Source organism: Oncorhynchus nerka, linkage group LG27 (genome assembly GCF_034236695.1).
Source record: "Oncorhynchus nerka isolate Pitt River linkage group LG27, Oner_Uvic_2.0, whole genome shotgun sequence".
NCBI lineage: Eukaryota > Metazoa > Chordata > Actinopteri > Salmoniformes > Salmonidae > Oncorhynchus > Oncorhynchus nerka.
The window spans coordinates 41,254,504-41,281,301 of record NC_088422.1 but is presented as its reverse complement, the minus strand read 5'-3'; the positions used below and the strand labels follow the sequence as shown (position 1 = coordinate 41,281,301).

At 43.1% G+C, this 26,798-nt stretch overlaps 1 protein-coding gene across 1 annotated transcript in view; it reads right to left on the bottom strand.

Annotated features, from left to right (window-relative positions):
- Positions 1-7,130, bottom strand: part of LOC115111790 (electrogenic sodium bicarbonate cotransporter 4-like) — a 64,428-nt gene extending 57,298 nt beyond the window's left edge. The window contains 4 exon segments of the mRNA XM_029638221.2: positions 715-847; positions 850-953; positions 2,323-2,404; positions 6,949-7,130. Of these exon segments, the coding sequence (XP_029494081.2) occupies positions 715-847; positions 850-953; positions 2,323-2,386 (301 nt within the window). The 5' untranslated portion in view covers positions 2,387-2,404; positions 6,949-7,130.
- Positions 7,131-26,798: the final 19,668 nt, after the last annotated feature.

The window sequence follows — 26,798 nt, the reverse complement described above, 5'->3', positions numbered from 1 at the left end:
TCTTCTGCACATCTATCACTCCAGTCTCTATCACTCCAGTAGTTAATTGCTCAATTGTAATTATTTCACCACTATGGCCTATTTATTGCCTTACCTCCCTTATCTTACCTCATTTGCACACACTGTATATATACTTTTTTTCTATTGGGTTATTGACTATATGTTTTGTTTATTCCATGTGTAACTCTGTGTTGTTGTTTGTGTCTCACTGCTTTTTTTTTTTATCTTGGCCAGGTCACAGTTGTAAATGAGAACTTATTCTCAGATAGCCTACCTGGTTAAATAAACGTGAAAAAAAGTCAGCTATGTTTTTTAGAAAGGCACTAAATGAGGCTGAATGAACAGTTTCGCTGCCAGACAAGGCTCCGCTGATAGTCGGGTGTGGCGGTGGTAAGGATTCACTCCATGGTGCTGAAAAGAAAGCTCTGTTTTTGGGACAGCATTATGTAGGCCCTAACCGTTTTTGGGCACCGTTTGTCACCGTTATGGTGCAATTCATGTATTGTTTAGTGTTGTGTTGTGGCTTTGCTGGCATGCATGATAATAAAACAGTTGAGTTTGCCCCACCAAGATTTACATGCTAAAATCACCTCTGACCATTGGCTGTTATGGTGCATAGGCACTGAAGTGTAATGTGATTGCGGACCTGATAAAAAAAATAGGTGCACTACATAGCAAATAGGGTTGCCATTTGGGATGCAGACCATGACTTACCTGTGCGGTTGATGTCTTGAGGGACTTGGATGTCGTGTTGGTCCACGAGTCCCTCCTCAATGTCTATGTCTCTGTATCTGTCCCTGTCATCATGCTCGTGGTCATGCTGTTTGTGCTGGTCATAGTGACTGTCCCCCTCTCCATGTTCCCCGCCTCATGGCCCCCTGCAGAACGTCTTCGCCGGCGCTTCCGTCTGTACCCACGAGGCACCGGGACACCGATGTAGATGTTCTGCTGGTCTGTGGACAAACGGTAATCCAAAGTTAAGTTAACAACAAAGTTGGGTACTGGGACACCAATGCAGTTGGACTAATGGTCTGGAAAGAAACTGTATTAAAGTACATTAACATGTCATCGAGGGAAATGTACTGCAAAACATGAAACAGAACATCATTAAAATCCATCAAGCAAGGCCTGATAAAAGTTGTACAGTACAATACCTAGAAAAGCCAAGCAACAACCAACACATAATAACTGAGTCCCATCACATTATTCATTAACCCCTGGTACACAAAGGAACATTTCTATGAATGTTCAGTCATTGAAAAAAACAATGAATAAATGATGATACAGTGTTCGTGTATGTTTCTCTAATGAAAAAGCCACTCACTTACATAATGAATGACAAATCAAATGCATTGTTGTTAATGATTTGCATACTGTAAAAGATCACTCTTCTTCTGCATGTGATCTTTCCTAAGTGACATACTTTGTCATGTTTTCCTGTCAGCTACAAACCACAACCATGTCAACTTTTGTGTTGTTGTATATTACTTTGATAGCGGCTGTACTGTCGCTTTCCAATGGGCTGCTTTTTTGAATGTCAGTGCATGATCAAGTTCATTTGAGGCAACAACTACAATTAAACATTATTGGCAATTAGAACATTGTTCTAAACCAATGGTGCAAAAAAAAAACTGTTTAAATAATGGAATATTATTTGCCTGAAGGAGCCCGGAAGCTAGACAAAAATGATCCTAGCATGCGAGGCCTAGTCCTAACTAACTCGGGGACATCCTCCTCAGTGCAACGCTGAATACAGTGAAATCATTGCTGGAACAACACACATCCCTGCTGGCAAATTGATAGACACAGGTCTGCTCAGGACACGGTGACCCAAACTGAAAGTACATGCAAACACACACACAGGTTTACACACAATCTTTCACACGCATACACACGCGCGCATGCACGCACACACACACACACACAGACGCAAACTCATGTCTGCATATAAAATGGTATCCAATGTCGATCCCAATCATGTTGATCTTTAATCTTTGTTATCGCCAATTATCATCACATAGAACATAGTGAATTCTTCATTGAGATAAATTGCACATTTACACAAATGATTGATCTAATAAATATACATTAGATATTTAAATACAGTAAAATGATGAATGCTATGCAATTAAAAGTAACTGATCTGAACTGTCTTGTCGATTATTTTAAAACATCTCTCATGTCTTCTTGTAAGCAAGAAAAAGTTTGACCTATTCCATTATGATAGGCCCATTGTACAATATACATAATGTTTGTTTTAAAGAGGAACAGCAATGTATTTTTAGATTAGGATGAAAGCCTGATGTACTGTATCTCACTCACCCTCCTCTTCATATCGATGGTGAATGCCCCCCATTCCCCGGTCTCCCATTCGCTCATGGTCCATCCTGGAGGACAAAAAAGACTACGGGAAAGATTAGCAAAATAACAGTGTATATTAAGCACAATTTACACAACCATTACGTTAACAAACATGTACATAAACTCAGCAACAAAAAAAAAAAGTCCTCACTGTCAACTGCATTGATTTTCAGCAAACTTAACATGGGTAAATATTTGTATGAACATAACAAAATTCAACAACTGAGACATAACCTGAACAAGTTCCACAGACATGTGACTAACAGAAATGGAATAATGTGTCCCTGAACAAGGGGGGGTCAAAATCAAAAGTAATAGTCAGTATATGGTGTGGCCACCAGCTGCATTAAGTACTGCAGTGCATCTCCTCCTCATGGACTACACCAGATTTGCCAATTCTTGCTGTGAGATGTTACCCCACTCTTCCACCAAGGCACCTGCAAGTTTTCTGGGGGGAATGGTGTTAAAGGAATTTGATTCCTATACGTTTATTAACCAATTCAATTAAAACACTCTGCCCATTTCTAAGAATTTATAAGATACTTATTTGCATAAAATAGACAGAGGCCAGTCTCAAAATCAATCAATAGCGTTTATTCTCGAGAGTACTGATCATGGTACAATTTACAACAGGTTATAAACTAAAAATGATGTCATAGGTTCTAAACTGTCCTTCCTCCACTCCGATACAATGGCAGTATAGTTCACAAGCCTTCCCACATCGACCACCACCTGTTAAATAATTTATTACTAGCCCAAGGTCTCTCCTCTCCCTGTGTATAGATAAGATGTCCGTAAGGAACACAGCATTCTAGCCAGTCTGACAATAACTTAATTCGTTTCTAACAAGGAACAGAGAGTCTTTATTCTAATCCTTGATTAGAATTACACACATTATATTCAGTACTATGATTATAATAAGATTCATACATCCATACAGTAACATAGTAGTATTCTGTTTAGTTGTAGTTTTAAGCTAAATAATGTATACCTAATTTAGTCATTATTCATCAAAATCTCATAACAAATGGCCCTAACCCTCACCCCCCGATCCAACAGGTCCCAGACGTGCTCAATGGGATTGAGATCCGGGCTCTTCGCTGGCCATGGCAGAACACTGACATTCCTGTCTTAAAGGAAATCATGCACAGAACGAGCAGTATGGCTGGTGGCATTGTCAAGCTGGAGGGTCATGTCAGGATGAGCCTGCAGGAAGGGTACCACGAGGGAGGAGGATGTCTTCCCTGTAATGCACAGCGTTGAGATAGCCTGCAATGACAACAAGCTCAGTCCGATGATGCTGTGACACACCGCCCCAGACTATGATGGATCCTCCACCTCCAAGTACAAGGTGTACAAGCCTCGGTGTAACGCTCATTCCTTCGACAATAAACGGGAATCCGACCATCACCCCTGGTGAGACAAAACCATGACTCGTCAGTGAAGAGCACTGCCAGTCCTGTCTGGTCCAGCGACGGTGGGTTTGTGCCCATTGGCGACGTTGTTGTTGAGCACTGATGGAGGACTGATGGAGGGATTGTGCGTTCCTGGTGTAACTCTGGCAGTTGTTGTTGCCATCCTGTACCTGTCCCGCAGGTGTGATGTTCGGATGTTCGGATCCTGTGGTGTTGTTACAATGTGGTCTGCCACTACGAGGATGATCAGCTGTCCGTCCTGTCTCCCTGTAGCGCTGTCTTAGGCGTCTCACAGTACGGACATTGCAATTTATTGCCCTGGCCACGTCTGCAGTCCTCATGCCTCCTTGCATCATACATAAGGCACGTTCACGCAGATGAGCAGGGACCCTGGGCATCTTTCTTTTGGTGTTTTTCAGAGTCGGTAGAAAGGCTTTTTCAGTGTCCTTAGTTTTCATAACGGTGACATTAGTTGCGTACCGTCTGTAAGCTGTTAGTGTCTTAACGAGCGTTCCACAGGTGCATGTTCATTAATTGTTTATGGTTCATTGAACAAGCATGAGAAACAGTGTTTAAACCTTTTACAATGAAGATCTGTGAAGTTATTTGGATTTTTACAAATTGTCTTTGATATACAGGGTCCTGAAAAAGGGATGTTTCTTTTTTTGCTGAGTTTATATATACATGTATATTTTTATATATTTTTTTAAATACACTCCCCTCCACATATATTTGGACAGTGAAGAAAACATTTTCAATTTGGCTAGATACTCCTGCATTTTGGATTTGAGATCAGTGTTTCATATGAGGCAAAAGTACAAAATGTCACCTTTTATTTCAAGTTCTTTTCATACATATCTGTGGTCCTGTTTAGAAATGAATGCACTTGTATCTAGTCCCCCCATGTGAAGTTGTATATATTTGGACAAATTCACTTATAGTGCATTACAGTAGTCAAACGTTTAGTATTTGGTCCCATATTCCTTGCACTCAATGACTACATCAAGCTTGTGACCCGACAAACTTGTTGGATGCATTTGCATTTTGTTTTGGTTGTGTTTCAGATTATATTTTTTCCCAATAGCGACTGAATGGTGAATAATGTTTAATTTGGAGTCACCTTTATTCGAAGTAAGAATATAATATATTTTGGAACATTTTGGATTACCAAGAATGAATAGTGATTAATGATGAGTGTGAATGTTAGAGGCACAAAGATCATATCCCACAAAAATGCTAACCTCCCCTGTTATTGGTAATGGTGAGAGGTTAGCATGTTTTGTTGTAGCCTCTGTAACCTTCTCACACATCATTATTACTTCATGATTTTTCTTAATCATGGCATTCTTAGGATTCATTTAGAAGTGTTCAGAAACATCGTATCTACTTACTTATATGTATATGTAGAAGAGTGTCCGGTTGTGACTGACTATATACTACTATTGTGTTTGTGTGTCTGTGTGTGTGTACAACTTTTGTGTTTGTGTGTGTGTGTGTGTGTTGTGTGTGTGTGTGTGTGTGTGTGTGTGTGTGTGTGTGTGTGTGTGTGTGTGTGTGTGTGTGTGTACAATTATTGTGTTTGTGTGCGTGTGCATACTGCTATTGTGTTTGTGTGTGTGTCCGTGCATGTGTGTGTGTGTGAGAGAGAGAGACCCAGCTGCATTGACTTCTGATGATCACCGATCAATGAGGAAATAATTAAATTGGAGGCTAACTCAATGGAAAGATGCATAATTAAAACAGATAAGCAGAGTACTTCAGCACATGACATACCACTAGATATTGGGTAAACTGGGAAAGCTATTTGCAATACTTAGGCTACTCATGTTACTGTGGCATAGTATTCCCAGAGAACACATCATCATGATGATGCGTTTTGCATTATCACAATGATAAAGGCAAGTTACATTTAGCTTTTTTAAAGTCCTATATCTTAAACATGATTGCTGTCATGCAAAACAGTTTGGGAATGTTACAACAGTGGACGAATTAAAAAAAGACCAAAATATAATTTTTAAGTGGATTAGGGGAATATGTTTGTTATGGCCGTAGGTGGTTAAGGCTGTGTTGAGGCCGTGTTGAGCTTGTGTGGCTCTTGTTATTGCTGGCTTCCTGTGTGTGTAATTAGTTCTGTCACATCAGTGTCCTTCACACCCAGTGGGCAGGATGAGTGGGACCTACAGGCCATCACCTCTCTGCTCTGCCAGCCTGATCGATGGGCCTGCAAACCCACTTAATGTGGACATGCAGCCACACTGATAGATACAAACAATAGGTCTTTGGTCTCTCTCTCACTCACCCTCCCTATGCCTCCCCCTTCTCTCTATGTTTCTCTCTCGATCCCTCTGCCTCTCTTTCCCTTCATCTCTCTTTCAATTCAATTCAATTCAAGGGGCTTTATTGGCATGGGAAACATATGTTAACATTGCCAAAGCAAGTGAAGTAGATAATATACAAAAGTGAAATAAACATAAAATAAAATGAACAATAAACATTACACTCACAGAAGTTCCAAAAGAATAAAGACATTTCAAATGTCAGTATGTATATGTACAATGTTGTAACGATGTGTCTTTCTCTCTCTCCCCCTCTTTTTCTCTCTCTCTCGCTCTCTTTCTCGCCCTCCTGCTCTCTGTCTATCGTTGTCTCTCTATCATTCCCTCTCTCTCTCTCTCTCACACATGCACCACACACACAACCGTCCTGTCACAGTTCCCCCCCTCCTATCTCACCCCACCTCTCTCTGGCGTACATTCAATTGTCACATCTGCCTAACAGACTACAATGTCTGTTTCTGAAACAATCACAAACCTATCACCCCAAAAATATTCTGTTGAAAAAGTATCATGAGAAGTGCTTACAATATTAAAATACAAGTATCATGAGAAGTGCTTACAATATTATAATATATAGTAATTGAGATGAAAATGGTTTATCAGTTAGCAGCAATTCAATTCCATTAAACCAAATTGCTTTAGACGTTTTGCTTCAGAACAATTTTCTGTTCAAACATTATTTCCCAAAGAACATTAAAAAGATATGATCCATTGACAGACGCCAGTGTATATTTATGTAATGGGAAATCAAAGTCTACAAGTAAAACATTATTCCAAAATGCATTTCATAAATCATCAAGAACACAGGTTAATATATGTACAATAAGATGTCTTACCTGGCGTAGTTTCCTGGCCTGAAATGAGCAAATGGAGAGAAAGAGAGGTATTCTGTTAATTGCAGGAATGCATCAATGATAACATAGCCTATCACTGGATCTCGAATGAACTATTGACAACACCAAACCGAACAATGGGGAAAAGTTGTTCTCAGTTCGCACCCTCTCTCTCTCTCTCTCTCTCTCTGACCCTCTCTTCCTAACCCCCTCTCTCTCTTTGAAACCTTGCCCTCTCCTCCTCTGATGGCTCAATAACAGGACAACTGGTATTGGGGCTGGTTTGGGTGGTGATAGGGTTGACTGATCAACATTCATGAGTTATATGACTATTCTACATGTGACCATGGGAATTTCCTCACACACACACATACTGTACCTTTTTGCTGACCAGGGCATAACATATAGTGCCTTTGGAAATAATTCAGACCCCTTTTTCCACGTTTTGTTACGTTACAGCCTTATTCTAAATTTGATTTTTTTTTTTAAATGTCCTCAATCTACACGCAATACCCCATAATGACAAAGCAAAAACAGGTTTGAATTGTTTTTCTCGCAAATTCATAAAGAATAAAAATATCATTATTCATACTCTTCGCTATGAGACTCCAAATTGAGCTCAGGTGCATCCGGTTTCCATTGATCATCCTTGAGATATTTCTACACTTTGATTGGAGTCCACCTGTGGTAAATTCAATTGATTTTGACATGATTTGGAAAAGCACACACCTGTCAATGTAAGGTCCCACAGTTGACAGTGCATGTCAGAGCAAAAACCAAGCCATGAGGTCGAAGGAGTTGTCTGTAGAGCTCCAAGACAGGATTGTGTCGAGGCACAGATCTGGGGAAGGGGGAATCAGGCCTTTATGGTAGAGTGGCCAGACGGAAGCCACTCCTCAGTAAAAGGCACATAACAGGATGCTTGGAGTTTGCCAAAAAGAACCTAAAGACTCTCAGACCAAGATTTTCTGGTCTGATGAAACCAAGATTGAACTCTTTGGCCTGAATGCCAAGTGTCACGTTTGGAGGAAACCTGGCCCCATCCCTACGGTGAAGGATGTTTTTCAGTGGCAGGGACTGGTAGACTAGTCAGGATCGGGACAAAGATGAACAGAGAGACAATACAGAGAGATCCTTGATTAAAAACGTGCTCCAGAGCACTCAGGACCTCAGACTGGGGCGAAGGTTCACCTTGCAACAGGACATCAAACCTAAGAAAACAGCCAAGACAACGCAGGAGTGGCTTCGGTAAAAGTCTCTGAATGTTCTTGAGTAGCCCAGCCAGAGCCCGGACTTGAACCCAATCGAACATCTCTGGAGAGATCTGAAAATAGCTGTGGAGCGACGCTTCCCATCAAACCTGACAGAGCTTGAGAGGATCTCCAGAGAAGAATGGGAGAAACTCCCCAAATACAGGTGTGCCAATTTTGTAGTGTCATACCCAAGAAGACTCGAGGCTGTAATCCCTGCCAAAGGTGCTTCAACAAAGTGCTGAGTGAAGGGTCTGAAAACTTATGCAAACTTAATGTTTTTTTTTATTTTTAACACATTTGCAAAACTTTCTGCAATTCTTGGTTTGCTTTATCATTATGGGGTATGTGTGTAGATTGATGAGGGGGGGAACAATTAATCAATTTCAGGCTGTAACGTAACAAAATGTGGAAAAAGTCAAGGGGTCTGAATACTTTCCGAATGCACCATATGTATATCATCAGTTATAAATCTATAACATTTAATTGAACACTAGATGCCAATTCCACCATCAATGATTGAGATGTACTTCTAACACTAAGTGCCCTTGGGCCATGCACACACAAATAAATCATCAGTTATAACAATAATAATAATAATAAGAGGTATTTTATATAGCACTTTTCATTACAAGTACAATTTCTAAATTCCTTTAAAAACAAAATTACCTAAACGATTAAACAAAACAAACGTAGAGATCTGTCTGTTCTTAGTCCTCCACAGATTTAGATGATGAGAGGAGGGAGCATAGATGGTACAGCCAGGCAGGGAGGTAGAGACATCTGACAGACAGGCCATGGAGCTCGTTGTCGGGCATGTCACGGCCGTTGAAAGAAGTGGACCAAAGTGCAGCGTCGTGAGCGTACATTTTCCTTTTCTTTAAAATGTCGCCAACAAACGAAGAAACAACCGTGAAGCTTACAGGGTTATAGTGCCACTAACAAAAGTCAACTTCCCACAAAACCAACAGGGGAAAAGGCTGCCTAAGTATGATTCCCAATCAGAGACAACAAAAGACAGCTGTCCCTGATTGAGAACCATACCCGGCCAAACACAAAGAAATAGAAAACATTGAAAATCAGAACATAGAATGCCCACCCAAATCACACCCTGACCAAACCAAAATAGAGACATAAAAAAGGCTCTCTCAGGTCAGGGTGCGACAGGGCACCTTGTTATCTTCGATAGTTACAGCCCCTACTCCGTAGGTAGGCTGGATCATCCACTACTAAAATATAGCACCCACCTCTGTGATGCTTCGGCGACTGTAAAATAACCAGTTAGAGCACCACATCTCAGCAGTGGTCCAGAAAAGCCCCCTACGAAGCGAGGCTCTGTATCCACTCACACCGCAGTCCACTTCCCTCTAGGAACTAGGGCAGGGGGCCAAAAAGCCGATGATGTCGATCTGGTGTTGCTGCATCGTTCAAATCAGATAATCAAATATAAACTGACTTGCCATAATCAGTCCTGCAATTCTGTGAGTCACCACCAGATATTTCAGTAACTCTATCAAGAAGTTATCAAAAACAAAAAAAGTTGAAAAATGCAATAAAAAACACTCAAAAACAATTAAATATTTACAATATATTCTGCCTAGGCTACGTCACTGCACTATGGCAACCATATCATCGTTAAACTAAAGTAGTTCAATGTTTTTGATTCAATTATAGCGAATTAGCCTAATAGCCTACATCATGTTGACTTTTATGACATCCTCCCCACATCAGGAGGTTCCAAGTCATCCCAGAAGTACCCGATGGTCCCGTTGCCGAAAGCACCCGAGTTTCCCAACCTTCCTCGAGAGTCACCAAAGACGGCTGAGGCACTGTTTCCCGAGCCTATGCAACTAGGCAGAGCTGGGCTGTCGCCAGCGGAACGGCAACACAGGATCAACACAAGGAGCCTTCTGTATTGCGGTCATTTTGGTCATTTTGTGTCCCCTTGCCCGGTAAAAGACCAGGCTCACTGGTAGGAGCGAGTACTCTGGTGGGCCATATGGAGAACTTTTCAGCCTCCCTTACTCGCACCCATTTTGATGTCATTCTGCTGTGGGGAAACCAGTCTAAATCTCTCCGGGTCTCATTGACCCTGGGGCTGATGAGAGCTTTTTTTTGGATGCCACACTGGCTTCCAAGCTGAACATCCCCACTCAGCCCCTTTCCATTCCCATGGATGTTGAGCACTGGACGGGCACTCTATAGGCCGGGTCACCCATAACACCACTCCCATCAACCTATGTGTGTCAGTGAATCACAGCGAGACCATTCAATTCCTGCTCATCAAGTCCCCGCAGATTCCTGTGGTTAAGGGATTCTCCTGGCTCCAGAGACACAATCCCCTCATCAACTGGTCTACTGGTCCCATTGTAGGCTGGAGTCCATTCTGCCACGCCCATTGTCTGAAGTCGGTGCACCTTACCCTGGGACATCTTCCTGGGGGCTCGGAAGTTGCTCCGGACCTCTACGCCATCCCCGCGGAGTACCAGGACCTCCGGGAGGTGTTCAGCAAGTCCCGGGCCACTTCCCTTCAGCCACACCGCCCCTATGACTGCGGGATTGACCTTCTCCCTAGCACAACGCTGCCCTGGGGATGTCTTTACTCTCTGTCAGGACCAGAGACCAAGGCTATGGAGACCTACATTTGGGACTCCTTAGCGACAGGATTTATCCGTTCCTCTTCCTCTCCTGCTGGGGCAGGGTTCTTCTTTGTGGAGAAAAAGGACAAGACCCTGCGCCCGTGCATTGACTACCGGTGAGTTAATAATGACATTACCTGTGAAGAACCGTTATTCGCTACCACTCATTTCCTCCTTTGCCTTTGAGCCGCTCCAGGAGGCCACTGTTTTCTCAAAGCTGGATCTACGAAACACCTACCACCTGGTGCGGATACGAGAGGGGAACGAGTGGAAGACCGTCTGCAACATGGCCAGCGGCCAGTACGAATATCTGGTCATTCCCTTTGGCCTCACTAAAGCCCCTGCCATGTTTCAGGCTCTGGTGAATGATGTTCTCCTCGACATGTTGAACCAGTTCGTCTATTGTCTACATTGATAACATCCTCATCTTCTCCTGCTCCCCCCAAGAACACATGCTCCACAAACAACAGGTTCTCCAGCGCCTTCTGGTGAACAGGTTGTTTGTTAAGGCAGAAAGGTGTGAGTTCCATCGCTCCACTATTCCCTTTCTGGGCTACATCATCTCTGCTGGGAGTGTCCAGATGGATCCCAAGAAGGTGAGAGCGGTGGTGGATTGGCCTCCTCCTAAGTCCAGGGTGCAGCTTCAAGGGTTCGCCAACTTTTATCGCTGTTTTATCTGGGGTTACATCACCCTGGCCTCCCCATGTCTGCACTCACCTCTACCAAGGTTCCGTTCACATGGTCCTCTGCCTCTGACTGGGCATTCTGGGATCTTAAATACCACTTCACCACTGCTCCTATCCTGGTTCACCCTGACCCTTCCCGTAAGTTTGTGGTGGAGGCTGATTCTTCGGATGTCGTAGTGGGGCTGTCCTGTCCCAACGTTCTGCCCTGGACCTTAAGCTGCGTCCCTGCACCTTCTTCTCCCACCACCTCAATGCCACGGAGAGGAATTATGATGTGGGGAATCGGGAGCTTCTCGCGGTGAAGATGGCGTTGGATGAATGGAGGCACTGGCTAGAAGGGGCGGAACATCCGTTCATTGTGTGGACCGACCACAAGAACCTGGAGTATCTCCGCACCGCCAAGCGCCTCAACTCCAGGCAAGTGAGATGGGCCCTGCTGTTTACCCGGCTCAACTTTACTCTCTCCTACCGGCCGCGGTCCAAGAACGTCAAGCCGGATTCCCTGTCTTGCACGGTTAACACTCCTTCCGACCTCGTGCCTGGCAATGGCACTCAGCTGGGTTATAGGGAAACAGGTCTGGGAGGCACAGCAGTCCCAGCCGACTGCTGGGGGGGCCAGATAACTGGATGTTGTGCCTGACGCTGTCCGCTCCGTGGTCCTGGAGTGGAACCATTCCTCCAAGCTTGCCTGTCACCCAAGCTCTCGTCGGACCCTGGCCTTTGTGCGATGTCGCTTTTGGTGGTCTACTATGGTTCCGGATGTTGCCGCGTTTATCTCCGCCTGCACGGTCTGCGCACAGAACAAGACTCCTCTACAAGCTCTGGCTGGTCTTCTCCAACCACTGCCTATCCCTCACCATCCCTAGTCCCATATATTCCTGGATTTCATCACGTGTCTCCCCCATCTGAGGACAACACTGCCATCCTGACTGTGGTCGAATGGTTTTCCAAAGCCGCCCACTTCATTCCTCTCTCCAAACTGCCCACGACCAAGAAGACGGCCCTGCTTATGATGCAGCACATCCACGGACCCCGGGTGGACATGGTCTCCAACATGGTCTCTGCTATAGACATCCTGGACCCAGCCCTCATTGCCGACTTCCACTGCCAGCACCCCGGTCAACCAGGTATGCGCCCAGGTAGGACGCCAGGTGGCGCCCCTAGAGAGAGGGGGGAGGGGTACTGTCACAGTTCCCAGTTCGTCTTGCTTGTCAAGTCAACCAGCGTTTTTGTTCCCAGCTCCTGCTTTTCCCAGTCTCTCTTTTCTTGCCCTCCTGGTTTTGACCCTTGCCTGTCCTGACACTGAGCCCGCCTGCCTGACCACTCTGCCTGCCCCTGAGCCTGCCTGCCGACCTGTACCATTGCCCCACCTCTGGATTATTGACCTCTGCCTACCCTGAGCCTGCCTGCCATCCGGTACCGTTGCCCCACCTCTGGTTTACTGACACCTCCCTGCCTTGACCTGTCTTGCCTGCCCCTGTTGGATTATTAAACCAAACCATTGTTAATTCGACGTTGTCTGCATCTGGGTCTTAACTTCATACCTGATACTGAACTACTCAACTCATCATCTACTGTAGTACATAATGCCAACACAGGATTCCAACTTCACCCAGTACATCATTAATGCTTTTTGATGCTTTTTGGGGTCGGTTTCAGTTCAATTATTAAAAATAATTACGGTTTTCGATTTTGTTTTCAATTATTTATCTTTACATTAAATGCATTATGTGGGTTGAATGCTGTAACACAAAATAAAACAAATAATAAAAATCCCTTGTCACTTATTAACCATCATTTAATCAATCAAATATTTCAGTTGTTGTGTATTACATTTGTTTTATGAGATGAATTTGAATGTAATAATAAAGTAACCTCATCTGTATGCTGCCCTACAAATGCAAAACGCAGTAACCACGCCAACAGTGAAACTGAGAAAAATTGCTTTTTTAAATTGTCCCCAGCACAAGGTGCACCTGTGTAATGATCATGCTGTTTAATTAGCTTCTTGATATGCCACACCTATCAGGTGGATGGATTATCTTGGCAAATGAGAAATGTTCACTATAAGGGATGTAAACAAATGTGTGCACATCTGAGAGAAATAAGCTTTCTGTGCTTATGGAAACATTCTGGGATCTTTTCTTTCAGCTCATGAAACATGGGAGCAACACATAACATGTATGAGATCCATTTGAAATGTCCCCAAACAGAGGGAGGAGAGACCACTGCTGCCTCCTGGAAATGGTATGCTACAATGGACGAGGTGATTGACGGTAGGCCCTCCATTACACAGCATGTCGTCTTTACCTCGGCCAGCCAGGAGGTAGGTAGTAGTGGTCTCTGAGAAGTTGAAGGTGCAGAGGGAGAGCGTGAGAGAGAGAGATGACCTGTCTTGAAAGAGGAAGAGGGAGCCGGAGTGAGTCGGTCTGCTAAATGATATGCAAGACGGATGAGGAGACAGAGATTTTGTCAACCAAGGAGATGGAAAAGGGGTGCAAGATGCACTGCAGAGAGAGAAGGAACATTGAGAGAAGGATGAGCAAAAGAAGGAGAGCCGGAAGAGGACGGACAGGTGAGAGGAGGAAAACCTAAAGAGAGAGCAGAGGAAATAAATTAAAGCAGTGGAGGGATGAAGAAAACAAGTGCAGAGAGGAAGAGAATAGAGGGAGGGAAGATAGGTTGCTTAAGATCCTAGAAGGTTTTTCCGGAATACACAAATAGTGGAATTGTGTATATTTTATTTTAGTCAAAGCTTGTTCTTGTCTGTTGACTTTCAACTCTCTAGATCCCTTTACTGCTTTTCTATTAGTGATTTGACATGTGACGTGACTTGACGGGACTTGCCACTTTGAGACTTAGGAGTGGGATTTGAGACATGACCAGTTTGACTTACGACTTGACTTGGGACTTTGGACCTCATGCCTTGTGACAGCGGTGACTTGATCACACCTCTGCAATTTGGTTCATAAAGTTAATATCAACTGTATCCTTCTTTTAGATGTATATTTCTTCATTATCCCGAAAGGACTGCTCCACCACACTCCTCGCCCTGGAATGCTTGACATTGTTAGTGGCCTCCACTGCACCCGTCACTAGCTGCCTGTAGATGTGCTCCACCAGGCAGGGATACACTCCATCCCCAGCCTCGTGGTGGATAGAGGCTGTGGAGGTAGACAGGACTGTGCTTCAGTACATGGGCATCTTGTACTGAGCCTGTAAACACCACAAAGATACAATATCTATGAATTTCCATCTGTAGTCACAGATGGCCTGGAGCTGGTAGGAATGGAATAGTTTGGCAGGTGTAAAACTTTTAAAAGAGTACAGGCTGAGTTAGTTACAAAAGCGAGGGGGGAGGCGGGTGCTTCACAGGGCCGAAATCCAAAATAGATAGATTCCAGATATCCGTCAGCTAACGTGCTAGCACTAAGCCAAGGTGGAAAAAGTTACAAAAGTCAAGTAGACTACATTTAAAGAGAACATGCAGAAAACTTTAAAGGAAAACAAAAAGGAGAACTAACGAGGTACGGCAGAATTAGAGCAAGCAGGTATGATTTAATTTTTTGTGTTTTAATGCTTTTTATTTTACCATTGAAGTACCATTATATTACAATATTATCATAGGTTTGTAACCTTTCCTCCAACACAAGGATACACACACACACACACACAAGGATACATGCATGCAGGTATAATTTTCTCTTACATTTTGAGCTCCTGGCAAGAAAGCGCCTGGTGTGCTAACGGGTTCCCACTAGATAACACAGCCTCAAAGTCTGTGAATAGCATGAAGTGTGGCTAACATTAGCCAGCTTGAGCTAGCTACCAAGCTAGCTAGAATACGAACTCGGTAGCACAGATTAGATCCTCCATATGACGATGAGAAATAGTGCATTGTGGGTCATTTAGAAGTTATCTGTAAATAAGTTCATCAATATGTAATAACCCCAAAACATAACTATGATTTTACTTATAGGTAACCAGATCACGACTACAATTAAATGACTAAGTATTTGACCACTTTGTGTTGCTACATCGGTGAGTAAAAACTCATGCTTCCAACCCTTTATGGCCTACCTTCATTACAAGGATGGGGCTAGCACTAATCCATTTCAAGATGGCATGTACAGTATCTGTAGAGGTAAAAGAAATCTGGTATCCTTCAACATGGAATTGTCTAATGAAAAAGATAAACCCACACATTGCTCTTGCCAGTATCAGCCTTTTATTTTCTTTCACATTAGCAAATGTTTCCCACACACATAAGGTATCTCAAATGTGTGAGTGTTTCAAAAGAAGGCAAATAATTAGCAGGAAAACCTTTTGCCATGATTGTGATGTCGCCAGATTGACTTTAGATGCAGTGTAACTTTAGCCAGCTAACTTAGATTGAGGGGACCACTGTATTTTAACTAGCTAACATTAGCATTGCTAGCTATTTTTTAGGAACTTTGCTAGTAACAGTAATGGGAACATTGCCATCTCTCTAAAGTAAATTTGACGACATCATAAGATGGCAAAGTTGTTTTCTACAAATGATTTGCCTACCTTAGCAATAATCGTGTAATTTAGACAAAACAGTCACTAACCTCAAATGTACAACCCATGTCTAGAGCACAAATAAATATTGGATGTAGCTATCATGGTACCAGCTAACTCATGTCTGACTACAACAGTGTACTAACTAGCAGCAACAAACTCAAACTAACCCAAGACCATAGCAAAACATGTCACAGTTGGTTGCATAGTGTAACGTGTCACCGGCCTGAATCTAATCCAACCTGGAGCCAGTCAGTCTACATCTGGAAAGCATAGAATTAGCTTCCAAACGAGATTACGTTACTTCTCGAGCTATGATTATAATTGAGGGATGACAATATATATAAATATTAATATTAATATATAAATATAAACCTATCAGAAGGAGCAAAGGTGGGTTTCATAACATGTCCAGCAATGTGATTACAATGGTTTAGCGACCTTCACTGTTCACTTGCTATTTTCACAGCTTGTCAGGCAAAACCACAGAATAAATGTGTGTCACGCGACACAAGAACCTGTGTTAAACCTCCTCTGTTGTTGCCAGAGTCTCCCTCGACTCATATGAAAAGGACATGCCATCATGAGGCCTCTGATAGTGACCCGCGTTACTGCCCTGAGGACACATATGGCTTCATCAACAACAACAGGTAATGTGTGTTAGGTGAAATGTGAAAAGTATTAAAAAATACTCTGCTTGATTAAATTGTAGGCGAATTCCCCAGCCAAGCAGATACAACTAGTAGAGTAATTTTGGTTGTGAAGAGCATCATCAAAAAGCTTTGTCCTTTCTTTAGAACAAAATGCTATTATATCACAGTGTCACATGCCGTCCCAGTCAACACCACCTCATAAGATTGCCTGCTGCAGCTGTTTGAGAGATGTCCAGTTTGCAGCCGAACGTGCAGCATAAATAAGACCAGCAGGGAGGTGGCCCTCATCAGCATCATGCAGACATACCCTCGCTGTGAGCATTCCTATGAATGGAACAGTTAGCCACATGTTGGCAAGTATCCGGCAAGCAACCTTCATCTGTCAGTGGCAACAGCTTTCACAAGCGCATGATTTGTACAAATACAGAAAGCAACCCACTTCATGATACATTTGATAACCCAATTGTGAATCCTCATTTATGTAAACTGACATTATTTGTTGTTTATTTTCTACTTCTTAGATGCACATAATGTCCAGGGCATAACCTAGCCTGGTGGAACCAGCCTGATCGCTGTGTTCACTTCACACTGTATGATATCTGAAGTGAAATAGAAAGGTGAACACAGGGATTAGGTTGGTTCCAACAAGCTAATAATAATCACCATTGATAATGCAATCAGTGCTCTGTGTGTGTGTGCAACCAGTATCTTTGATGATGGGCCAGGAGCTGATCTATGCTGCTGAGGTCTTTCCCAGTTAGCTTTGGCAAAGACCTCACCTCCAGCCTCACCTCTTGCCTGCTCATCAACGGTCATCAATAGGGTGAAAATAATTAGGTAGGTTTAGTCTGACCTGTTCAAACTTCAACATAGTATCTGTTTGTGTGTCAGATATTACCTATCCTAAATGCCATTGGTATTTGTTCACAGAAACACGTATGGAGCCAGCACATAGAGACTTTCAAGAGGATGTGATGAAGTCCAGACTGTCAGACGGGCTTGATATTGATGTCTCTGAATGGAGAGAGACCTGGCACTCGTCACAAACATTTTACTGGACACAACTTTGACTTGTATTGCCTTTTTATTATTGAAATGAATGGTATCAGTCAATATGGGACGGAGAAACCCTTTGTTTCTGCAGCATGATCAGGGAAGTCCTGTTGTATACGAGACACCACACAGGGAGGTATGACCACTCTGACATGTTTGCCAATTTAACCCAATTACCACCAGACAACATGCTGATAGGCACAGTAACTTTATCAGCTGGGAATGACAATGAAAGATGAAAGGTGCACATTGTTATTTTAGCAGAATGCTACTTCTATGGTATCATTTAAATGGTTGTTTATTCTACACTGACCCGTTACAACATTTGAAAGATATCAAAACACTTTGTTTAGAATATCTACATACATTCAGCAATTGCATTCTTCTCATATTACTTCTTATATTACAAGGCTAAATCAGCGGCTGCAGTTCCGCTTTAATCAAAGCATCTTCTGTCATTTCCCAACAATGTTGCAAAGTTGCTATGATTCACCTTGGTCACTTTTGTTGCACGCTTGTGCACAGAACTATTTGTTGCATTTGGTGTTTGTCCTTGCACCTTGCATAGCCCTTACCTGCAGTCAATGACCAAAAGCACCCTCTTTGGCTTCATGGGTGGAATGTTATTCATATTATTATAATTTTAACTGATGAAAATCTGGTTTCTATGTCACACTGTTTTGTTATATTTCAGTCTTCTGTGATGTAAACAACCAGTCAAAAGTGTGGACACACCTACTCATTCAAGGGTTTTTCTTTATTTGTATTATTTGACCGCAGAGTGAAGGAAATACAGCCAACAAGTGCTCAGCATACGAGGGAACTCCTTCAAGACTGTTGGAAAAGCATTCCTAATGAAGCTGGTTGAGAGAATGCCAAGCGTGTGCAAAGCTGTCATTAAGGCAAAGGGTGGCTACTTTGAAGAATCTAAAATCTAACATATTTTGATTTGTTTAACACATTTTTGGTTACTACATGATTCCATATGTGTTATTTCATAGTTTTGATGTCTTCACTATTATTCAATAATGTAGAAAATAGTAAAAATACAGTAAAACCCTTGAATGAGTAGGTGTGTCCAAACTTTTGACTGGTACTGTATATGAACCACAGCATGTTAGTGGCACCTTAATTGGGGAGAACAGGCTTGTGATAATGTCTGCATTGGTATCAAATACATCAAACAAATTGTTTCCATGTGCTTAATGCCATTCCATTTGCTGAATTCCGGCCATTATTATGAGCCGTTATCCTCTCAGAAGCCTCCTGTGATATGAACTGAATATCCTTGTCAACAACAGCCAGTGTTTTATTTTTATTTTTTGACCTGTAATATGACAACTGTTACTGTCAATCTAATGAATTCATAATAACACAATGCTACAACGAACATCTGGGCTGAAGGTATGTTGACCTCAACTTCTTGCTCTGGGAAGAGCGGAGGCTGATACCGCATGGAACATTCGAAGGGGGAGAATCCAGTGGCCGAGCAGGGGAGAGTGTTCCTGGCATATTCCACCCAGACCAGATGCTGGGGTTACTGGCAACGAGACACCGGAGTGCCGTCTCCATGTTTTGATTGGCTCGCTCCGACTAGTCCATTGGATTGAGGATGAAACCTGGAGGACAGGCTGGCCGATGACCTGATGGGTTCAAATTGGGGTCATGATAGGGGCTGCACCAAATGTTTGATGTATTATAATAATTGATTATGCTTATGTTGTATTAATAGAAGGGGAGGGGCTATGGGTCCCCACCTCCTCTACATTTATAGGATCCTAGACTACAGATTAACAATATATATATATTCATTATAAGGTTTTTAAATTGTTCCACAATCTTTTCTAAGTCTCTGCCTCTTATAAAGAAATGGTCTGAGAAATGTGTGAACTATTGCATGGGGTCTGTGAAAAAGCACTTCAAAGATAAACATAAAGCCCATCAGGGGAGTAGAAGAGATAAGAGGCTAGTCAGACATACCTCTATAAATCAACTTGGGGGAGTGGACATTTACTGCTTAGGCCTTAGAAAACACTGGAAATATTGCATCTCTTGCAAGTTAGTATAGCTGTGTATGCATGGGCTTGGTCTGAGGAGTAGCAGGTAATGACGTATGCAGTGACATCACAGGGGGTTGACTACAAGCATGATAAAAACAACTTGGATTTTCCTATGGGGCAGAACTCATGAGAGACATCAGTTGTATGTGTGATGTTTGATCTTTGACTTCTGTCTACAGCTGTATTTTGATTAAAATTGTTATGATTTATAAGTGCACATTTTGAGTAAATTAAACGTAGCACAGAAAAACGGAACCAACAGACCCCGATCTGAGACAATGTCGACCGGGAGTCCATGTATTCAGAAGACATGCTGCACCATGAGCTGGGCCGTCTCCTTGGCGGAAGGTAACTTAGGAAGAGAGAAGAAATGGGTGGCCTTGGAGAACCTGTCAATCCCCGTCAGGATGGTGGTGTTGCCATCTGACGGAGGAAGCCCATTGACAAAATCCAGGGAAGGAACAGGAAGTGTCTGAAGGAGGCCAGACGGAGCTTGCCGCGGAGTCTTGCTTTGAGCATACACCATGCATGTAGGCCGAGACATCAGGAGCCATGGTGGGCCACCAGAAGTGTTGTCGGAGGAAAGCCAGGTTGCGACGAGCACCAGGATGACCGGTAAGCCTGGAGGAGTGAGCCCATTCCAAGACTTGAGGCCGGGCCGAATCAGGAACGAACAGCCGGACCCCTCCGGCTAGGAACGTTGTGATTTGCGGACCAGAGCCTCAATACCCCAGACAACCAAAGCTGCCAAACATGAGGCAGGGAGGATGGTCTCTGATTCCGAGGGTGTGGCAGCGGAACTGTATAGGCGGGAAAGGGCATCCAGCTTCACATTTTTGGATCCTGGGTGGCAGGAGATGGTGAAATTAAATCTGGTAAATAACAGGGTCCACCGGGCTTGCCTTGAGTTAAGGCGCTTGGCAGCGTGGAGGTATTCTAAATTCTTATGGTCAGTCCAAACCAAAAATGGATGTTCTGCCCCTTCCAGCCAATGCCTCTACTCCTCCAGAGCCATCTTAACCTCTAGGAATTCCCGGTTCCAAATGTCATGGTTCCTCTCCGCTGAATTGAGACGATGGGACATGAAGGCACAGGGATAACGCTTTTTGTCCTGCACGGATCACTGGGAAAGGACATCCCCTACTCCCATGTCGGAAGCGTCAACCTCCACCACAAACTGACGGGTCGGATCCGGATGGATGAGGATGGGGGCAGTGGTGAATCATTGCTTCAGATACACAAAAGCCTTGTTCGTTGCTGGGGACCATGTAAATGGTACCTTGGGAGAGGTGAGTGCAGAGAGGGGAGCCGCCAGGTTGCTGTAGCCCCGAATGAAATGGCGGTAAAAATGAGCAAACCCCAGAAACCGTTGTAGTTGCACCCTGGACATGGCCAATCCACCACCGCTCTCACTTTATCCGGATCCATCTGAACATTCCCTTCAGTGATGATATAGCCAAGAAAAGAGATTGTAGAGCGGTGGAACTCGCACTTCTCCGCTTATACAAACAACTGGTTCTCCAGGAGGCGCTGAAGGACTTGTCGAACATAGAGAATGTGTTCCTGGGCAGAACGGGAGAAAACCAGGATGTCATCGAGGTAGACAAAAACAAACCGATTCAACATGTCCCGGAGCACATCGTTGACCAGGGCCTGGAAGACAGCAGGAGCATTAGTGAAGGGTGAATTTTCCCAGCAGCTAGAGAGTTTTCAATGTACTCCTCCATGGCCTTGTTCTCAGTGCCAGACAGGGAATATAGCTGGTCTCGAGGCGGTGTGGAGGAAGGGAGGTAGCACGAGCCTTACTGAAAACCTCCCGGAGGTCATGGTACTCTGCAGGAACGGCAGGGAGAATTGAGGTCGTACTTAACCCTTTAGGCAGTGTGAATGGCAGAACGGGCTCCAACCCAGGATTGAACCTGTGGTCCAGTCAATATCGGGATTGTGTCTCAGGAGCCAAGAAACTCCCAAAACAACAGGGATGTGAGGAGACTCAATGAGGAGAAGCTGTATTTACTCACTGTGATTATCAGATATCCGCAGATTAATGGGAGCTGTGCTGTGTGTGACTCCAATGTAACGGCCATCCAGTGCTCTGGCATCCATGGGAACAGAGAGGAGTTGAGTGGGAATACCTAGTTCCGATACCAGGGTAGCGTCCATGAAACTTTCATTAGCCCCAGAGTCAATGAGCACCTGAAGAGACTTTGACTGGTCTCCCCACAGCAGGATAACAGCAAAAGGGATACGAGTAATAAGAATTCGAGGATTCCCAGTCTGGCTCACCAGTGTACTTGTATCTACTAATGATTTAGGTCTCTTCACAGGGCAGGTAGCTATGAAATGCCCCACAGCACCACAATAAAGAGTTTAGCTTAGCCTATGTGAATGTTCCCTAGCCGATAATCTAGTTCTTCCCAGTTGCATAGGTTCCTGTGTACCTTACTCACCCGTCGTCAACAATTCTCGATGGACCTTGGGTGGCTTCGGATCCTCTCAGAAAAACAGTCTTCGGGGACTTCCAAATTCCCTTGGAGGTGAGCGAGCCACAGCGGATGAACAAGTGTGACCTAGGTCAGACCTCTCACTCCTGCGTTCCCAGAGAGGTCCATCAATCCTAATGGTGAGAGCGATGAGGGAATCGAGGTAAACCGGTAATTCCCGAGCAGCTAGCTCATCTTTTATTACCTCTGATAATCCGTGGAGGAAGGTAACGAAAAGGGACTCCGGATTCCAGGCACTCTCGGCGGCCAACGTGCAAAAGTCTACAGTGTAGTCTGCCACACTACGCGATTCTTGACGTAATTCCAGTAGTTTTCAGGCCGCCTCTCTCCCAGATAACGGAGAATCGAACACCTTCCTCACCTCCCTCACCTGCCATTGCCCAGGAGAGAGCCTTTCCTGACATTAGCGGAATAATATACGCTATCTTCGATTGGTCCGAAGAGAACGAAGATTGCTGTAGCTCACAAATAAGGGAGCACTGAGAAAGAAAACCCTGGAAGGTTCCAGGATCCCTAGAATATCACTTTGGAGGAGGTAAGCGGGGTTCTCGGGGTAGGCTGTACAAACTCACCACTAGAAAAAAGGTTACTGGGTGGTTGGGGTATTCTCAGAGGTGGCAGGCTGCCTATGAGCAAACTCCCTGATTGCTCCATAATAGCCTTAAACCCTTGGCCGTGGCGTTCCGTCAGGGAATGAAGCCCTTCCAAAAGGTCCAGTAGTAGCTCCTCATGCCTCCCAATGGTGGCTCCCTGCAGGGAGACAGCGTGGTGGAGCTGGTCCAAGTCTACTGGGTCTGTAATGGCCAGTTCATACTATAAGGGCACAGGGTGAGACCCAGATGCAGACACGGGAGGCAGATGGTTTGAGTCTCTGATATTTATTAGTATCCAAGGGGCAGGCAAGATAATGGTTATGGACAGGCAAAAAGATCATACGGTCAGAGTCCAGGAGGTACAGAGTGACAGGCAGGCTCAAGGTCAGGGCAGGCAGTATGGTCAGGCAGGCGGGTTCAGAGTTAGGGCAGGCAAGGGTCAAAACCGGGAGGACTAGCAAAGGAGAGAATAGAAAAATCAGGAGCATGGGAAATACACGCTGTTTGACATGACAAGATGAACTGGCACAGAGAGACAGGAAACACAGAGATAAATACACCGGGGAAAATAAGCGACACCTGGAGGGGGTGGAGACAATCACAAGGACAGGTGAAACAGATCAAGCATGATAGGAATGGCGTTCAGGGTTGAATGATTGAATTTAATTCTCATGACTTGTCTCAAAGGCTAATATGGATTATTGTTTTTAATATAAATAGACTACCTACAACTGGTAAAAAGTTGTCACAAAGTGTACGTGTGCTGCTCTCTCTCCTGTTGCTCACGTGACTCAGCCAATAACTGTAGTGCTCTCTCAACAATTACCTCTGCCTTTGTGTATGCTGTAAAAAATCTGTATGGTCATGCTTCAGTAAGATAGATATTTTTGATCTTAAGGACTGATTCCCTACTTCATCATTGATGTCCACTGAAGAAAATGTTAGATAGCCTAGGCTACATAATGTATATTGTAAATGTATCTTTTGTTTGCCACCTTACAAATTGGTTTATTCTATAGGCCTATATAATATATTGCAAATTATGAGGCCAAAATTGTCTATACAAGATGATGACAGTCTGTATTGTATGCTGAATTGAATAAAAGTGCATTACGAATATTCAAGCTTTGATGATTTTAATCAGCTGTATAGTGCTAGGGCAAAAAAGAAAATGTGCATCCAGGGGGGAGCCCAGAAGCGAGTTTGGGAAACCCTGCTCTAGCCAACAGCTTGCAGATACAGTGCGGGTAGGATAGCCTACATGATGAGATTATTATTAAGTGACTTGACTTGACTTGACTCATTAATCTGATGAATGTAATTTATTTAATCCACTAACTATATTTAACTGTTACCCAATTAAATGAATCATGTAATAATTAACTCATTAAGAATTTGGGGCACCACGGAAGAAGTTGTTTAATAAGTTACCATCTCCTGAATTAAACTTTAGAAGATATATAGAAATTATATATTGATAAGTCACTTATTAATCATTACCTCATATCAGTCTCATTCTGAACAGTCGTAACCTTCTTGGATCCGCAAGAACCCCAGCTTAGCTGATTATTCAGTACTACACAAATTGATTTAATTATTTATTTACTAACGTGTTTGATTGCTGTCGTTCGTCATCTATCTCTGTTGAAACCAAACCTTCTTGAAAGGCTTTGTTGGCCTTTCCATGGCCACTTGTACATGCTCTGATTGTCCAGCAGATATCACAATGTCCTTCTTCTTAGTTGTCCGGTCTCCAATGGGCTGTTTTTGTTCAGAACATGTACTTAGCTCGTGTGGATAGTTAGAGTTTGAACCCCTTTACACAGACAGCTGCAGCCTGTTCATGTTCGGGTATAGTCTGGTGAGTTTATCTTCATCACCTCGTGTTGTTTCAACCATTTCCCACATGTAGATAACGCTCCACGTTTCCTGGTCTGGTAGGTGAGGTTATCTTCTGGTAGGTGAGATTGAGAATTTCAACCACTTCCAACATGTAGCTAATGCCTCATGTTTCCTTGTCTGGTGGCTATCTTCTCATTTAGTGTTGAGGTTGAGAGTTTCATAGCTTCTAACCATTCCAACGTGTGGATCACGGTCTCACGTCTTCTGGTATAGTATGTTGAAAAGGGCGGTTCCATCACGCTGACAAGTTCTCTGACCTCATTCGGGGCGTGGCTACTTAATGGGCAACGTATCATCAAAACTATGATCTCTTTAGAAAACTAAAATCATATTTTCATCTTAACAAAAGTATTCTCTTCATCCTTGATATTTCCTACACAACATAAAGGATGTAAACCTGACATACACAGTGTGAAAGCTCTTCATGTTACAATATTTTCACTGTATCATTTTTATATAATTTTTAATGACATCACAAAATAGACATTAATGTTCCATAGACCATCTCTCATCATTCCCCACATCCGAATGCTTAGAAATATTGTCCCAGTGTTCACTTTTGGATGTTAGAGTTTTTGGGCGGCAAAATGTCTCTGCAACAAAGAAACATTCCAATACCTGCTGCATACAATTTACAATTGGCGTGAGGTGTCATAAAACCCCCACATCAATCCCTACTCCCCTCTGTGAGTGAAAGGGGTCTGGTGGACGTTGATCCATTGTAACATGATCTTTGGATCCTCACAAGAGAGTCATGACAAAAGGCAGCCAAGCATCAAACATCATGTCTCCAGAATAAAACCCTCAATATTTATTGGAAAGGAGCATCAATCACCGTGTGCACTTTCACTACCTTGTGAAGTTCATCAAAATTGATTTAATCTGTAGCCTAATAAACTGCATTCTTTCTGGAGTCGTAGTGGGAGGACCACACAACATATCATCGCGTGACTTCCAGTTTATTTATTATATTTATATTTACACATTAAGGCATTTCCATCGCCATTTCTTGCATAATTAATTTTACAGATGCAAAAAGATCCCTACGGAAGTCCTCCACAAAACAACTTTTGTTATGTCGTGATCACGGCAAAATGATCTTGTGATCTCGACGAAACAACTTTTGTTATGTACTGATCATGAGATAAATAAGTTGTGATCTTGACATAATGAGGGACTTCCGTAGAACCCATCTTGTCTAAAGTATTTTATTTTCTAGATGTTTGGAAAGTTTACCGACAAATTTGCTGCTACATTCAGGCCCGTCATGTGATTTTTTTTTATCCGACATGTACTTTACTCGCATAAAAAGGTTGTATGGAAACATGGTTAGTGACTAAAAATACGAACGTCCCCATTTATTTGGATAACAAAGCGAAGGATATAAAGACACTTCAAATGAAAACCGAGATGACTGTATTAAAAGTTAAATACAGAATAGGCGACATAGACCTATAGTACCAGTCAAACGTTTGGACACACCTACTCATTCAAGGGTTTTTCTTTATTTTACTATGTTCTACATTGTAGAATAATATTGAAGACATCAAAACTATGAAATAACACATATGGAATCATGTAGTAACCAAAAAAGTGTTAAACAAATCCAAATATATTTTCTATTTGAGATTCTTCAAAGTAGCCACCCTTTGTCTTGATGACAGTATTTGCATGATATTTAAATAAATGTCATTTTAAATCAATTTAGTTTTATTTAGCTATATGTACACTAGTCGGGTGTATGTCATTTTTGCATCAATATATTTCATGATGTGTATCATGTGTGCAATGAGTTGTAAAACTTTTGATTTAGTGCATTATTATAGGGTAGCATTAGAATAAGCTGCCACAATATTTGTAGCCATACGCTCTCACAAAACAAGTTCCTTGTAGAACCAAAAAGGGTTCTATCGCTTGCTTCATATATGGAACCCCTAAAAGTTCTATATAGAACCCTTTGATCAGAACCCC